This window comes from Equus asinus, chromosome 21 (assembly GCF_041296235.1).
Source record: "Equus asinus isolate D_3611 breed Donkey chromosome 21, EquAss-T2T_v2, whole genome shotgun sequence".
Classification (NCBI taxonomy): Eukaryota; Metazoa; Chordata; class Mammalia; order Perissodactyla; family Equidae; genus Equus; species Equus asinus.
Window position 1 is genome coordinate 49,862,881 of NC_091810.1, and position 17,437 is coordinate 49,880,317.

A 17,437-nucleotide genomic window follows, 5' to 3' on the forward strand; every position below is an offset into this window, starting at 1 on the left:
TTCGTTGAGGTTTGACAAGTGTACTCACTTAGGTAATCCAAACCTCTATCAAGATATAGAACATTGCCCCCAGCCCGAAATGTGACCTCATGCCCCTTCATGATCAATTCTTGCCCCACCTCCAGAGGCAACTACTATTTATGTTTATTCTACAATATATTAATTTTACCTGTTCTTAGATTTCATACAAATGGAATCATACAGTCTCATATAGTAGGAGTCTTTTTTGTGCAAGATTCCTTTCACTCAGCATAATGTTTTTGAGGTTCATCCATGTTGTTGCATATATCAGTAGTTCTTTCTTTTTTCTTTTTTCACTTGTTATTTTGAGCTAGTTTTAGACTCACAAGAAAGTTGTAAAAATAGCACAGAGTTCCTATATACCCCTCATCCAGCTTCCCCCGATATTAACATCTTATGTAACCATAGTACAGTTATTAAAACCAGGAAATTAATGTTGTTACGATACTATTAAACTACAGACCTTATTCAAATTCCACTGGTTTTCTCACTAATGTTTTTTTTCCTGGTTAAGGATCCAAGCCAGAACCCCACATTGCATTTAGTTGTTATTTCTCCTTAGTGTCCTTAAGTCTGTGACAATTTTCAGTCCTTCCTAGTCTTTCATGATCTTGACACTTTGAGGAGAACTGTATCTCAATTTGAATTTGTCTGATGTTTCCTCATGATTGGAATATGGGTATACATTTTTGGCCAGACTACCACAGAAATTATGTTGTCCTTCTCAGAGCATCATATCAAGGGGTCCATGATGTCAATGTGTTTTGTTGCTGGTGATGTTAGTTCATACCTTTTTATTGCTGAGTAGGATTCCATTATATGAACATACCATTTTGCTTATCCATTTGTCTGTTGATGGATACTTGATCTCTTTCTTGTCTTTAGCTCTCATGAATAATGCTGTGCACATTTTGTACAAGTCTTTTTGTGAGCTTTTTTTTTTCCATTCCTCTTCAGTAAAATACCTGAGGTCAAAATTGCTGAGTCATAGGGTAGGTATATGTTTGATTTTGTAAAAGTCTGCCAGATCTTTATAAAAGCAGTTGTACCATTTTGCATTCCTTCCAATAATGTAAGAGATTCCCAGTTGCTCCATATCCTTACCAGCATTTGATATTGTCTGTCTTTTCAAATTTTAGCCATTCTGGTGAGGGTGTTTGTTTCAATTTTTAAAAATTTATTTTCCAAATTTCTGTTTTAAAATTTTCAAATTCACAGAAAAATCAAAAGAATAGTATCACAAATACTCATATACCCTTAACCTAGACTGACCAATCGTTAACATTTTGCCACATTTATTCTTTCCCTCGTGTGTTTACACACACATATAAGTACGTGTAAACTAGTGTTTTCTTTTGTTCTGAGCCATTTATGAGTATGCTTAAGACATCATGACTCTTAACCTCTAGATATCTTAAGATGTGTTTTCCAAGAACAAGGATATTCTCTTACATTAACATAATACCATTATTAAACCCAAGAAATTTAACATAAGTGTAATATTACCTAACATACAGTCCATATTCAGATTTTCCCAGTAAAGTTCTCTATAGCCTTTTATTTTGTTTTTTAATCTTGAACCAACGTTACTTTTGGTTGTCATGGTGTTATTTTAGTTCCCCCTAATCTAGAATGCTCCCCCTGGCACCTTGTTCTATATCTCACGACACTGATGTTTTTGAAGAGTCTAGGCCATAAGAAGAGTTTCTTAGAACAAGAGGCTGCCAATGGACAGCCCATAGGCCAGGTACAGCCAGGTAGAAATATATGTATTTAGTCTGTATTGTACATGAAAATTTGAATTTATTGTCTATATTTAAACAGATTTTTGGCAACACTGGGCTCACATTCCACATGAGCATGGATAGCACATGAATAGAAGCCTTCCCTTTTAGTATTTGTCAGTTGTACAGTATTCAACACACATGGAACTAAGGAACTAAAGAGATGCTTTTGGTGATTCTTGATTATTTTAAGTAGCACAGTCACATCAACAGAACACTAAATCACGTGGAATTATGCAGGAATAAAATTATTTCCTTGCCAGGTCTTCATTCCTCATTCCTCCAAAGAGAAAGTCTGTCTTTGAGTGGAAGCTGGTATTCCTTAGTGCCCGGTAACAGTCACTGATCTCCCTGCTTGACAGAGGGACACTGGCCCTAGACTTGAAACCACTGTTTTAATTTAATAACGTTGTTTTGTTTTCATTATACTTATCAATACAGTTACCTTCTGGTTATGGCAGATAGTACTGATAAGTAAGTAATCGTACGTTTTACATATAAATGATTGAAGCAATATTAGCTGTCTGATAACATCTCATTTATTGAGTACCTGTTGTGTGATACTTTCCTTAGATTTTTCTCCTTTATTCATAAAAATTGATGAGTTAGGAACTATTTATTAAACCCTTTTCTACATATGAACGAACTGAGGCTTAGAGAGGTTAAGTGATGTGCTTGGCTAGTCAGAAGCAATTGTTGTGCTGCACCATGAGATAACCTCTGAGGCCATCCCAACCCTTTAGTTTTGTTTTTGTTTTTGTTTTGCTGAGGAAAACTTGCCCTGAGCTAGCATCTGTGCCAGTCTTCCTCTATTTTATATGTAGGTTGCTGCCACAGTATGGCTGCTGATGAGTCGTATAGGTCTGCACCTGGGAACCGATCCCAGGCTGCCAAAGCAGAGCACACTGAACTTAACCACTAGGCCACAGGGTCAGCCCCCAACCCTTTAGATCTGATGATCTTGTTAAGATCAACACCTGTAGGAAGGTGGCATCACATGGCTTTACACATGACATAGTGGACAGTCACATGGGCATGGCTGGGAAAATGGGCACCATGATTTTGATAACGTAACTTTGTGTAAATTATGGAGTGTTTTTTCAAAACAACACTGCCTCAAAAAACTTGGCAGCTGTGCTGTATGTTGTATATATAAAGATAAAAAGCTTAATGGTCACAGGAAAGCATTTGTTTCAAATAGCCTTTAGATTTCTGCTTATATGGCGAAACAGTCTGATGTGAGGACTTCCACTGTGTAGTCACAGACTGAGATAAGCATAGTCATTTTTTTCCAGCAGATGTAAAAACCATCTTTTCTCCTGTGTGTACCCTGCAGGAACAGCTTTCTCAGGTCCTTGATGCTATGTTTGAAAGGACAGTCAAAGTCGACGAGCATGTCATTGACCAAGGAGATGACGGAGACAACTTTTATGTCATAGAGCGGTAGGAGATGGAGCTTTGTAATTGTCTGACTACACTTAATAAGATTCATGATTTATTGAAAGTGCTTCACCCTACACTTTGTTCATCCCAGAGAAGATGTAGGGCCAGGTGAACAAGCTTCCTAAAGCTTGCCCCCTTCTGTCTACTGCTGTCCTGAGTCCTCAGTAAAACCCATACTTGTGCTGCCACTATCCACAGTAGAAAGTCTTCTTTACAATTAGGCGAGATATGCAAGGTGTGCTTTATAAACGTGTTATTTGACAGTGTTCAAGTGAAGCAATTCCCTGAAGAATAGCCATGCTACTATATTGTCATTTGGATCTTTCAATTCCAGTAATTTTATACATGAATATACTGCCTTGACCTCCATGTCCCTTGCCCCTTCTGGCTCTGTTCCAGGTATAAGCCATTTTTGGAGACATGAAATCTGTAGATTTGACCTGCTCGCCATAGTGTGGCCCAACTTCTTGAGCTGTTAGTGTCCCCTGGGGGGCTCCTTCTGACCCCCTCTCAGTCCTGAAAGGAACATCCTCACCAGAGTTTAAGATCAACGAGATGTTGCTTTACCCGATATCTTCCATTAATTATTTTTAAATTTTTTCTTTTGAAATAATTTTGGAGTTACAGAAACGTTATACAAATAGTATAAAAAATTCTCGTAAATCTGGGTTCTCCAGGTTAATGTTTTACCACATTCACTTTATTATTTGAGAGTAAGTTGCAGGTATAATGCTCTTTTATCTCTGAATACTTCAGAGGATATTCCCTAAAAATAGGACATTCTATTACATAAGCACAGAATAATTATAAAAATGAGAAATTAACATTTATACAGTTCTGTCCTCTACTGTACAGACCTTGTTCACATTTTTCCAATTGTTTCCCTAATTGTTGAGGTTCTTTTAATCTCTGTCAAGTAGCTGTACTAGATTCAGTTGGTCCCGTTTCTTGTTGAGCCTTTGCTCTTTCAGGTTCTTGAACAAAAAACTTTTTCACTCCTTGGGTAACCTTTGGACCCTTGATAACTGTGCCAAATTATTATAATTAGAAGAAATGTTTTATTTAAAGAGAAAGATGATGCAAACAATATCTTCTTAAAGACTGTTTTACTTTTATCTGTTATGCTTATGCTTCCTACATAGAATTCTATAAGTAGTGACAGAATAATTTTTTAAGTTATATCACTACCTTCAGAAGCCACATTTTCCCCTTGCTCTGCCATGTGCTCCCCACCAGGACAGGAATCCTAATAGGCACCTACAGTCTGGAAAATAAGCATGTACCTGTGCATACCCATAGCTTAAAGGTTGAAATGCCTGTCTACAGAGGAAATGATTTGTTATACATGTAAATGAGAGGGATTATCTTTTATGTGCAGGGAAAGTGATTATTAACAAGTTAGAAAGACTGTCATTCAAGTAAAAAGATATGATTCCTGACTTCAGAAATCTCATTATCTAGTTGGAGAGATAGACCCTTAAATAGATAATTGTTACATAGTATGGTGATAACAACAATGATAAAAAATATGTCCCATTATTTGGAAGAGGACCTGAGTGGGAGAGGTTAGGAAAACCTCTTTGCAGCTGCTGGAAATGGTTTGTGTAGTTCCCAAAATTAAGTAGCTACTGTCTCCTAGGGGAGAGACTAAAAACATGTATGTGAATTGACTCTGAATTCCATGTTCCCCATTTATGGCCTCATTAATTTTGCCTTCTCCACCAGGCCTAGTACAAGTCAGCTTCCTCATTGAGCAGTGAGCTCCCTTGAATGAACAAATCATTCCCTTTGTAGACAGGCATTTCAACCTTTAAGCTATAAATATGCACAGGTAGATGCTTATTTTACAGGCTGTAGGTGTCTATTAGGATTCCTGTCTTGGTGGGGGGCACATGGCAGAGCAAGGGGAAAATGTGGCTTTTGGAGGTGGTGATATAACTTGAGAGCAGGGTTAGTGCCATGTAATTGATACTTGAGTGATTATTTTTATTCTGTGCTTCTTGTGTAACCTATGATACTTAGTGATTTTTATCAGACAAGTGGAGGCTTTTTGTAGAAAATTTAGAAAATAATTTAGCCATAATTTTATTACCAGAGTGTATCCTTCCATTTTTTTCTATGCTTTACTGTTGAGGTCAGATCCATCACCCCAAATTTGGTTCAGATGTCAGGACTCATGATACCACACACACACTAAGAGAGTATGAAAAGGTTTATTACTCACAGATGAGGCTTTTTAGGGAGAGCAGGGCAGGCTCTCAAGGGAGTCCAAAAGTGACTTGAGACAGCAAACAGGGGTGACCAACTTAGCGTTTCATGGTAGTTGGAAGATGGAGCTGGGGTATTCTTGTGTGTGGGCTGGCACTTGTGTTGTTTGAATTTCCCATCAGCACCAAAAGAAAGAGCACTCACACTTTCACATCAGCTTTCCCCGATGTGAGACAGAAGAGGAAGGAGGACTGGAGTTGTAGGGCTTGGAAACTGTTAACAATGAAATATCAAAAATGGAGCTAAGGAGAGTGATGTCAGCATCATGGTGGAGCAAGTTGTTCCTCAGTCTCTCCCCTTTAAGTTACAACTAAAAGGACATTCATAAACCAGCAGAGGACTCCCTGCACAGCACAGCAGGACGTCTGAGAGAGCCACACAGCTGTACATCTGAAGGTGTGTGGACTGGATCCCCAGGAGGCAGTGGAACTAAGTAAGTGCACCCCACTCCCTCCCCCTCCTTGGCAGCAGCGAGCCACTTTGCAGATCCTCACACAGCAGCCACATGTGACTGTAAGAGGAGGCAGGGACAGCCTGGCCTCCAGGAACATTTTCAAAGTTGCAGCCCAGCCTGCAGAAACGCCCAGTATGCCAGGGTGGCCCCTCCTGTGGGAATCTCTACACTGAGTGGTGATGGCTCAGCCACTGTGTGGACACTCCTCCACCCTAGCACAGAACAGGGAAGTAGGCACCCCACCTCCTCAGAAGGTGCCCTGCCTACAGAGCACAGCAGCCCATGGGACCCACCAAGTGGCATCTTGGCCTGCACATAGGCACTCCTCCCGCCTAGTGTGCAGGAGTTCAGCTGGTCCTCTGCCAAACATAGAGGCCCCACCTATGGCGCCTGACCCACCTGCCCAGCACAGAGACCCTGCCCATGTGAGCATGACCTGCAGAGTGGCTGTGGCTAGCCCGGAAGATTGCAGAGTAGCCTCATCCGCACAACTTCCAGCAGACGGGAGAATATCAGAAAACACAGCTTCTGCCTGCCCACTGCAATGGCAAATGGAATCTGTGGCCTGATAATACCACACATGTGCTGGCACAGGATCACTTCATCAAACACTGTGAAGAACTCTCTTAACACTTCAGAGCACAAGGAAAATGACAAGTCTCCAGAAACTAATCCTGAACTCACAGAACTTTACAATCTAAATGACAGAAAATTCAAAATAGTTGTTGTAAAGAAACTCAACAAGTTACAAGAAAACTCAGAAAAACAGTTCAGTGGCCTCAGGAATAAAATTAATGAGCAGAAGGAGTACTTCACCAAAGAGATAGAAACTCTAAAAAAGAAAAACGAACAGAGGGGCCAGCCCCATGGCCAAGTAGTTAAGTTCACGCACTCTGCTTCGGTGGCCCAGGGTTTCACTGGTTCGGATCCTGGGCACGGACATGGCACTGCTCATCAAGCCTTGCTGAGGTGTCATCCCACATGCCACAACTGGAAGGACCCACAACTAAAAATATGCAAGTATGTACCGGGGCTTTGGGGAGAAAAAGGAAAAATAAAATCTTAAAAAAAAAAAAAAAACTGCACAGAAATTCTGCATATGAAGAATGCAACTAATGAGATAAAAAATAATCTAGAATCCATAAAACATAGAGCTCACGTTATGCAGGACAGAATTAGCGATTTAGAGGATAGAAATATGGAAATGCTTCAGGTGGAGAAGGAGAACTTAGGTTTTAAAAAAAATGAAGAAATTCTTTGAGAAATATCTGACTCAATTAGGAAAAGCAACATAAAGATTATAGGTATTCCAGGGGAAGAAGTGAAAGAGAAAGAGCAGAGAGCTTTTTCAAAGAAATAACAGCTGAGAACTTCCCAAACCTGGGGAAGAAACTGCACTTAGAAGTACATGAAGGCAATAGAACTCCTAATTACCTCAATGCAAAAAAAACCTTCTCTAAGGCATGTACTATTAAACTGGCAGAAGTAAATGACAAAGAAAAAGTATTAAGGGAAGCAAGGCAGAAGAAAATAACCTACAAAGGAACCCCTATCAGGCTTTCAGCATATTCCTCAGCAGAAACCTTACAGGCTAGGAGAGAATGGAATGATGTATTCAAAATACTGAAAAACAAATTTTTCAGCCAAGAATACTCTATCCAATGAAACTATCCTTCAGATACAATGAAGAAATAAAAGCAGATAAGCAAAAGCTGAGGGAATTCATTGCCACTAGATGTGCCTTACAAGAAATTATGAAGGAACCCCTCCTACCTGTAACAAAAAGGCAAAGGTTTACAAAACCTTGACCAAGGAGATAAATAGACAGGTAGAATCAGAAAATTGCAACTCTATACCAGAATAGGTCAGTAAACCCTGAATTATAGTATAAAACACAAAGGGAAGGAAAGCATCAAAAATAACTATAAACACTTCAATTTAGTCACAGACTCACAACACAGAAAAGAGCAATTTGTGACAACAATAACTCAGAAGGGGAATAGGAAAGGGATGGAACTTGCTTAGGCTAATGAAGGTAAGAGGCTATCAGAAATGGACTATCTCATCTATGAGGTCTTTAATACAAATGTCATGGTATCACTAAACAAAAAATCAGAGCAGAGTGACAAATTACAAATGAAGAGAAAACAGAAAACCATCACAGAAAACCACTGAGCTGAAATGGCAATCAGAAATACAAGGGAAAAGAAACAATGGAAATATAGAACAAGCAGAAAAAAAGAAATAAAATGATAGTATTAAGCCCTCATATATCAGTAATCACTCTAAATGTAAATGGATTGAATTCTCCAATCAAAAGACACAGTGTGTCTGGATGGATTAAAAAACAAGACCCAACAATATGCTGTCTCCAGGAAACACATCTCAGCTCTGAAGACTTAGAGTAAAAGGATGGAAGACGATACTTCAAGCAATGGCAAGCAAAAGAAAGCAGGTGTTGCCATACTTATATCAGGCAAAGCAGACTTCAGGATAAAAAAGGCAGTGAGAGACAAAGAGGGGCAGTATATAAGGATAAAAGGCACATTGCACCAAGAGGACATAACACTTGTGAGTATATATGCACCTAACACAGGAGTACCAAAGTATATAAAGCAACTAGTAACAGACCTAAAGGGAGAAATTGACAGCAACAAAATAATAGTATGGGGCCACAACACCCCATGTACATCAATGGATAGATCCTCTAGACAGAAAGTCAACAAGAAAACAGTGGCCTTAAATGAAACACTAAACCAGATGGACTTAATAGACAATATATAGAACATCTCATCCCAAAACAGCAGAATACACATTCTTCTCAAGTGCACATGGAATATTCTCAAAGATAGACCATATGTTGTGAAACAAGGCAAGCCTCAATAAATTTAAGAAGATTGAAATCATATCAAGCATCTTTTCTGACCACAATGCGATGAAACCAGAAATGAGAGGAGGCTGGCCCCGTTGCCGAGTGGTTAAGTTCACGTGCTCCACTTTTGCAGCCCAGGGTTTTGCCAGTTTGGATCCTGGGTGCAGACTTTGCACCGCTCATCAGGCCATGCTGAGGTGGCATCCCACATGCCACAACTAGAAGGACCCACAACTAGGATACACAATTATGTACTGGGGGGCTTTGGGGAGAAAAAGCAAAAATTTAAAAGTTAAATTAAAAAAAAGATTATAAAGAAACTAGAAATTAACTATAAGAAGAAGGCTAGGAATGCCACAAATATGTGGAGACTAAACAACATGCTACTGAACAACCACTGAATCAATGATGAAGTTAAAGGAGAAATAAAAAGATACCTGGAGACAAATGAAGATGAAAACACACCATACCAACTCTTATGGGATGCAGCAAAAGTGGCATTAAGAGGGAAATTGATATCATAACAGGTCCACCTCAACAAAGAAGAAAAATCTCAAATAAGTAATCTTAAACTACATCTAACAGAACTAGAAGAAGAACAGACAAAGCCCAAAGTCAGCAGGAGGGATATAATAAAAATTAGAGCAGAAATAAATGAAATAGAGACTAAAAAAAAAAAAAGAGAAAAGAAAAGACCAGTGAAACTAAGAGCTGGCTCTTTCAGAAGATAAATAAAATTGACAGATCCTTAACCAGACTCACTGAGAAAAAAAGAGAGAAGGCTCAAATAAATAAAATTAGAAATGAAAGAGGAGAAATTACAATGAATACCACACAGATACAAAGGATTATAGAAGAATACTATGAAAAACTATATGTCAACAAATTGGACAACCTGGAAGAAATGGGTAAATTCTTAGACTCATACAACCTCCCAAAACTGAATCAAGAAGAAATGGAGAATCTGAATAGACCAATCACAAGTAAAGAGATCGAAACAGTAATCAAAAACCTCCCAAAAAACAAAAGTCCAGGACCAGGTGGCTTCTTTGGAGAATTCTACCAAACAGTCAAAGAAGATTTAATACCTATCCTTCTCAAACTATTCCAAAAAATTGAAGAAGACGGGACACATCCTAACTCATTCTATAAGGCCAACATTACCCTGATACCAAAACCAGAGAAGGATGGCACAAAGAAGGAAAATTATAGGCTAATATCACTGATAAACATAGGTGCAAAAATCCTCAACAAAATATTGTCAAATTGAATACAGCAAAATATTAAAAGGCTCATACACCATGATCAAGTGGGATTTATACCAGGGATGCAGGGATGATTCAACATCCGCTAAACAATCAATGTGATATATACCATGTTAACAAAATGATTAATAAAAATCCCATGATCATCTCAATAGATGCAGAGAAAGCATTTGATAAGATCCAACATCCATTTATGATAAAAACCCTGAATAAAATGGGTATAGAAGGAAAGTACCTCAACATAATAAAGGCTATATGTGACAAACCCACAACCAACATCAAACTTAGTCATGAAAAATTGAAAGCTATCCGTCTGAGATTAGGAACAAGATAAGGGTGCCCACTCTTACATCTCCTATTCAACCTAGTATTAGAAGTTTTGGCTAGAGCAATTAGGCAATAAAAAGAAATAAAAGGTATGCAAACTGGAAAGGAAGAAGTAAAACTCTTGCTGTTTGTGAATGATGTCATTTTATATGTATAAATCCCTAAAGAATCCACCAGAAAGCTATTAGAAATAATTAACAACTACAGAAAAGTTACAGAGTACAAAATCATCTTACAAAAATCAGTTACATTTTTATACACTAACTAGCAGAAAGAGAAGTCAAGAATATAATCTCATTTACAACTGCAACAAAAAGAATAAAATGTGTAGGAATAAATTTAATCAAGGAGGTGAAAGACATATACACTGAAATTACGACATTATTGAAAGAAATTGAAGAAGACATAACAAAATGGAAAGATATTCCATGCTCAAGGATTGAAAGAATAAACATAGTTAAAATGTCCATATTAGCTAAAGCAATCTACAGATTCAGTACAATCCCAATCAGAATCCCAATGACATTCTTCACAGAAATAGAACAAAGAATCCTAAAATTTACATGGAACAACAAAAGAACCCGAGTAGCCAAAGGGATCCTGAGAAAAAAGAACAATGCCGGAGGCATCACAATCTCTGACTTCAAAATTTACTACAAAGCTATCATAATCAAAACAGCATGGTATTGGCACAAAAACAGACACACAGATAATGGAGCAGAATTGAACGCCCAGAAATAAAACCACACATCTACAGACAACTAATCTTTGACAAAGGAGCTGAGAACATAGAATGGAGAAAGGAAAGTCTCTTCAACAAATGGTTTTGTGAAACTGGACAGCCACATGTAAAAGAATGAAAGTAGACCATTATCTTACACCACACACAAAAATTAACTCAAAGTGGATTAAAGATTTGAATGTAAGACCTGAAACCATAAAACTCCGAGAAGATGACATAGGCAGTACACTCTGACATTAGTCTTAGCAGCGTCTTTTTGAAAAGCATGTCTACTCAAGCAAGAGAAACAAAAGAAAAAAATAAACAAATGGGACTACATCAGACTAAAAAGCTTCTGCAAGTCAAAGGAAATCATGAACAAAATGAAAAGACAACTCACCAACTGGGAGAAAATATTTACAAATCATATATCCAACAAGGGGTTAATTTCCAAAATATATAAGGAACTCTCATAACCCAACAACAAAAAGACAAACAACCTAATGAAAAAAGGAGCAGAGGATGTGAACAGACATTTTTACAAAGAAGATACAGAGGTGGCCACCAGGCACATGAAAAGATGCTAACCATCACTAATTATTAGGGAAATGCAAATCAAAACTACAATGAGATATCACCTCACACCCCTCAGAATGGCTATAATTAACAAGACGTGAAATAGGAAGTGTTGGAGAGGACGTGGAGAAAAGGGAACCTTCATACTCTGGTGGTGGGAATGCAAAGTGGTGCATCCACTATGGAAAACAGTATGGAGATTTCTCAAGAAGTTAAAAATAGAAATACCATATGATCCAGCTATCCCACTACTGGGTATTTATCCAAAGAACATGAAATCAACAATACAAAGATATCTGTGCACCCCCATGTTCATTGCAGCATTATTCATAAAGGCAAGACATGGAAGCAGCTCAAGTGCCATGGAATACTACTCAGCCATAAAAAAAAACCCAAAACATCCCATTTGCAACAACATGTATAGACCTTGAGGGTATTATGTTAAGTGAAATAAGCTAGACAGAGAAAGACAAACACTGTATGATTTCACTCTTACGTGGAAGATAAACAAACACATGGATAAAGAGAACATATTTGTGGTTACCAGAGTGGAAGAGGGTTGGGGAGTGGGCAAAAGGGGTAAAGGGGCACATATGTTTGGTGCTGGACAAAAAATAAATTATTGGTGGTAAAAAAAAATAAAAGTACCATTCTTCAAAGTTAACTTTGTACAGGTCCATAACACCTAGACAAAAGAATGTTTGGATTTATTAAACTCGTCTTTTAAATAAGGAAAAAAATAGAGTTGGCTCTTTATTACACTTACATATATATACTTTTTATGGTGGGTCATACATTGTTGTGTGACCTGATTTTTAAATCTGTTTTAGCAGTTTGCTATGGGATGCAATATTACTGTATGTCATCATTTATATTGACTGCATTGTATGAATATAGACATATATTTGACCCATCCCTTATTGTTAGCAAATTAAATAGTAATTTATGCTGTTATAAATATTACTTGGTGAGCATCCCTGCAGTTAAATCTTCTTTAATATTCTTTATTATCTCCATTAGAATGCCTAGAAAAGGAATTGCTGTATCAAAGGCTCTCTAAGTAATTTGCTATGTTGTTAATTATCTTGCAGAAACTTTGAAACAGTTTGTTTGCCTCAGTGATTTATCAAGAGCTCCTATTTCTCCAAATGCTTGTCAGTCTTGAATATTCTTTAGCAGTCATTACTAGAAGTCATTACATAGAAGATTGTATCTTTTGGGGCCGGCCCCATGGCCGAGTGGTTAAGTTCACGCCCTCCACTTCAGCGGCCCAGGGTTTCGCCGGTTCAAAGCCTGGGCGCTGACATGGCACCACTCATGAGGCCATGCTGAGGCGGCATCCCACATGCCACAACTAGAAGGACCCACAGCTAAAAATACACAACTATGTACCGGGGGGCTTTGGGGAGAAAAAGGAAAAATAAAATCTTAAAAAAAAAAAAAAAGAAGATTGTATCTTTTGATTTCTTTATTTTAATCAGTTCTACATCCGAATTTTCAACAGACTACAAAAGAAAACCCATACAATCATTTCAATACCTGCAGGAAAAGCATTTGACAAAATTTAACACCTTTTGTGTTTAAAAACTCTCAGCAAACTAGGAGTAGAAGGAACTTTTCTCCAACCTGATTAAAGGCATTTATAATAAACCTACAACTAATATCATACTTAACGGTGAAAGATTGGACGGTTTCCTCTTAAGATCAAGAACAACACACGGATGTCTGCTCGCACCACTTCTATTCAATACTATACTGTAGGTCCTAGCCAATGCAATAAGGCAAAGAAAAAGAGTGAGTGAGGCAGGGCAGGCGAACATATAGATTGGAAAGGAAGAAGTAAAATGATCTTTGTTTGCGGATGTTCTTCTAGAAATTCCCAGGAGTACTACAAAAAATCTACTAGAACTAATAAATGAGTTTAGCAAGGTCACAGAATACAAAGTCAAAATGTAAAAATCTATTGTATGTCTAAGCCAGACAGAGAAAGACGAACTCTGTATGACTCCACTCATAGGTGGTAGTTAACATATAGACAAAGAGAAGTGATCGGTGGTTACCAGGGAAAAGGTGGGGTGGGAGAGGGCACTAAGGGTGAAGTGGTGTGCCTACAACATGACTAATAATAATGTACAACTGCAGTTTCACAAGGTTGTTAACTGTAATAATCTTAATTAAAAAAAGAAGAAAAAATCTATTGTATTTCTGTATACTAGCAAAAATCTCTTGGAACTCCCCTATAACAACATTTTATATCACATGTACCTTCTATTCATGTACCACCTGCCAGTTCTTAAATTTATTATTTGAAGTAATAAATTGTTTCTTGTTATACCTACAGGGGAACCTATGATATTTTAGTAACAAAAGATAATCAAACCCGCTCTGTTGGTCAATATGACAACCATGGCAGTTTTGGAGAACTGGCTCTGATGTACAACACCCCAAGAGCTGCTACCATTGTCGCCACTTCAGAAGGCTCCCTTTGGGGACTGGTGAGTTAGAGAAATGGTTCCCCTTTCATGGCATGGTATTAATTCGTTTACTTCTGGGTCTCTGTCCTTGGGCTATTGGTTCACACTGTATTTTATAGCCAGTTATCTGAAAGACATTGTGAAACGTCTTGTACCAATGTGTTTTTCCATTTCTTTAAATTGCTTTGTCAACAAACCATTTCCTTCAAATTACAGGGAAAGGACTGGACCTTATGACTTTGCAGTCATGTCAGCTCTTATTACATTTTCTGTTTATGTTTTTAACAGACAACTACAGAGAAAGGGTATTACTTTCTATGCAAGAGATAGCCTAGAAAAATAAGTGTCAAATTAAACCTCTGCCTACAGTGTTTTCCATCTCTAGCTGTCCCAGGACCAACTTTTCTCTGTGTTCAGCTATCCATTTGGTCATTGGTCTATGCCAATATTCAGTAGATTTAGATGACTAGAAAAGTTGATGCCCGTATTCTAAGAAAGTAAACTTTCCTAGAATGTCTTAGGTGTAGCACTGCTGTGATCCCTATCCTCTATTATACATAACCCATCTTGCTTTATTCAGCATAAAGCCTTCAAAATATATAACTCTCTTCCTTCTTAAACAAAATAGTCACACTCTTGTTCAAATTCCAACTTTCACTTTTACAATGTTGACATCTATAGTAATTTGTTTCCATTTACCTTACAAGCAGAATTAAATGTATACCATAGAATTATCAACATATTTCATCAAATGAAATAACACTTTAAAGACATAATAGAGCACTTTACTATGACATACTGATGTAGAATTAAGAATGCTTCTGAGGGGCCGACCTGGTGGCACAGTGGTTAAGTTTGCATGTTCTGCTTCTGCAGCTGGGTGTTCGCTGGTTTGGATCCTGGGTGTGGACCTGCACACCACTTGTCAAGCCAGTCTGTGGCAGGCGTCCCACATATAAAATAGAGGAAGATGGGCACGGATGTTAGCTCAGGGCCAGTCTTCCTCAGCAAAAAGAGGAAGATTGGTAGCAGATCTTAGCTCAGGGTTAATCTTCCTCAAAAAAATAAAATGTTTCTGAGAGATGAGATATACAATGGCTTAAGAATAGATCACACACTTGTGGACCCAGTGATTGAAAAACTAGGAATAGATCAATAAATAATGGAGGAAGATAAACTCAGTTTTAAAATGCATTGATGCCAACTACTGGTCCAGGCCAAGATGGAATAGCCCCACTCCTGACTAGTCTTCCCTCTTAAAACTAAAAAACTCTGGATATATTACAACAAACAAATATAAGAAGATCCTGAAAGATGGAAAGGAGAAGGCTGACTGGCTAGGGATCTTGGGACTTAGGAAGGACATGCCAGTGGGTTACCTTGGTTTCCTTTTTGCTTCCCATATATCCCAGATGGGTTGCTGGAAGAGCCTACAACCCAGATTCACCAACAGGTGCATACAAAAATCAACCCCAAGAAAAGCCTGCTCCCTTTAGCCAAAGGAACAGGAAAAGGACAGTCTACCACAACAGAAAAACCTTTTTTGATAATACCATTCTACTCCAGCCAAATACCAAAGGAAAAACTACTTCTACCTCCCTACAATGTCACTGGGACTAGTAGGAAGCTGGTCTTCCATGTTGCTGGCAGCAAAGAGGCAAAATGAGGTGATGTGTGATATTACTAGTTGGCACTCCACTTTTCCGGCCAAGGTGGTGTCAATGGGGTCCAGAGGGGAGCTGAACATGCACTCCCACGTGTCCATGCACACTATACCTAAACAGGGTGACTGCCTGCAAAAAGACAGGATTAAATCAGATGAAGAGTTTCATAATATAATACACAAAATGTCCTGGATACGATAGAAAATCACTTGTTATAGCAAGAACAAGGAAATTCTCAACCTGAATGAGAAAGGATAATCAGCAGATGCCAACAGCAAGATGACACAGATAGTGGAATTAGCTGACAAGGATTTTAAAGTAACCATCATAAAAATGCATCAACAAGCAATTATGAACACACTTGAAACACAAGGGAAAAAATACAAGGTCTCAGTAGAGAAAAATAGAAGACAGAAAGAAGATCTAAATGGAAATTTTACAACTAGAAAACACAGTAACCAAAACAAAAACTCACTGGATGGGCTCAATAGCAGAATGAATATGAGAGAGGAACAAATTAGTGAATTTTAAGATAGAATGATAGAAATAACCCAATCTGAACAACAGAAAGAAAATAGACTGAAATGTAATGAACAGAGCTTATAGGATGATAACAAAAGACCTGGTACTTGTATCATCAGAGTCCCAGAAAGAGAGGAGAGTTTAGAGCTAAAAAATTATTCAAAGAAATAGTAGTTGAAAACTTCCCAAATTTGGTGCAGGATAAACCTACAGATTTAGGAAGCTGAGTGAACTCACATATTGAATAAACCCAAAGAAATCCATGCCAAGACACATCATATTCAAACTTAAGAAAACTAAAGAGAGAAAAAAATTTGGAAATGGCTAGAGAGAAGCAATGCATTACCTATAGGGGAACAACAATTTGAAAGACACTGGATTTCCCATCCACAGAGGTCAGAAGGAAGCAGCACGGCATTTTTCCAGTGCTGAAAGAAAAGAACTGTCAACTTGGAATTCTACACCTAGTGAGAATATCCCTCAGTAATGAAGATATTCTCAGACAAAAGAAAACTAAGAGACTTTATCACCAGCAGGCCTACCTTAAAAGAATGGCTCATGGAAGTTCTTCAAACAGAAAGGAAGTGGTAAAAGGGAATTTGGAACATCAAGAATGAAGGAAGAACAAAAGAAAGAATAAACATGGGGAGATATAGAAGATTATCCTCTTGAGTTTTCTAAATTATGTTAGGTGGTTGAAGCAAAATTGTAACATCGTCTGATGTGGTTTTCAATGGATGTAGAGGAAATATTTAAGACAATTACAGGGGCTGGCCCTATGGCCGAGTGGTTAAGTTTGCACGCTCCACTGCAGGCGGCCCAGTGTTTCGTTGGTTCGAATCCTGCGCGCAGACACGGCACCACTCATCAAACCACGCTGAGGCAGCGTCCCACATGCCACAACTAGAAGGACCCACAACGAAGAAAATACAACTATGTACCGGGGGGCTTTGGGGAGAAAAAGGAAAAAAAAAATAAAATCTTTAAGACAATTACACTCTAAGGGGAGAGGGGGTAAATGTCTAAATGGAACTAAAGCTTCTGTA

General features: G+C 38.2%; 1 protein-coding gene across 1 annotated transcript in view; it reads left to right on the plus strand.

Moving 5' to 3' along the window:
- Window positions 1-17,437, plus strand: part of PRKAR2A (protein kinase cAMP-dependent type II regulatory subunit alpha) — a 120,532-nt gene that overhangs the window by 76,212 nt on the left and 26,883 nt on the right. Inside the window, exons 5-6 of the mRNA XM_070492906.1 lie at window positions 3,142-3,248; window positions 14,073-14,226. Coding sequence (XP_070349007.1) covers window positions 3,142-3,248; window positions 14,073-14,226 — 261 coding nt within the window. The remainder of the gene's footprint in view (window positions 1-3,141; window positions 3,249-14,072; window positions 14,227-17,437) is intronic.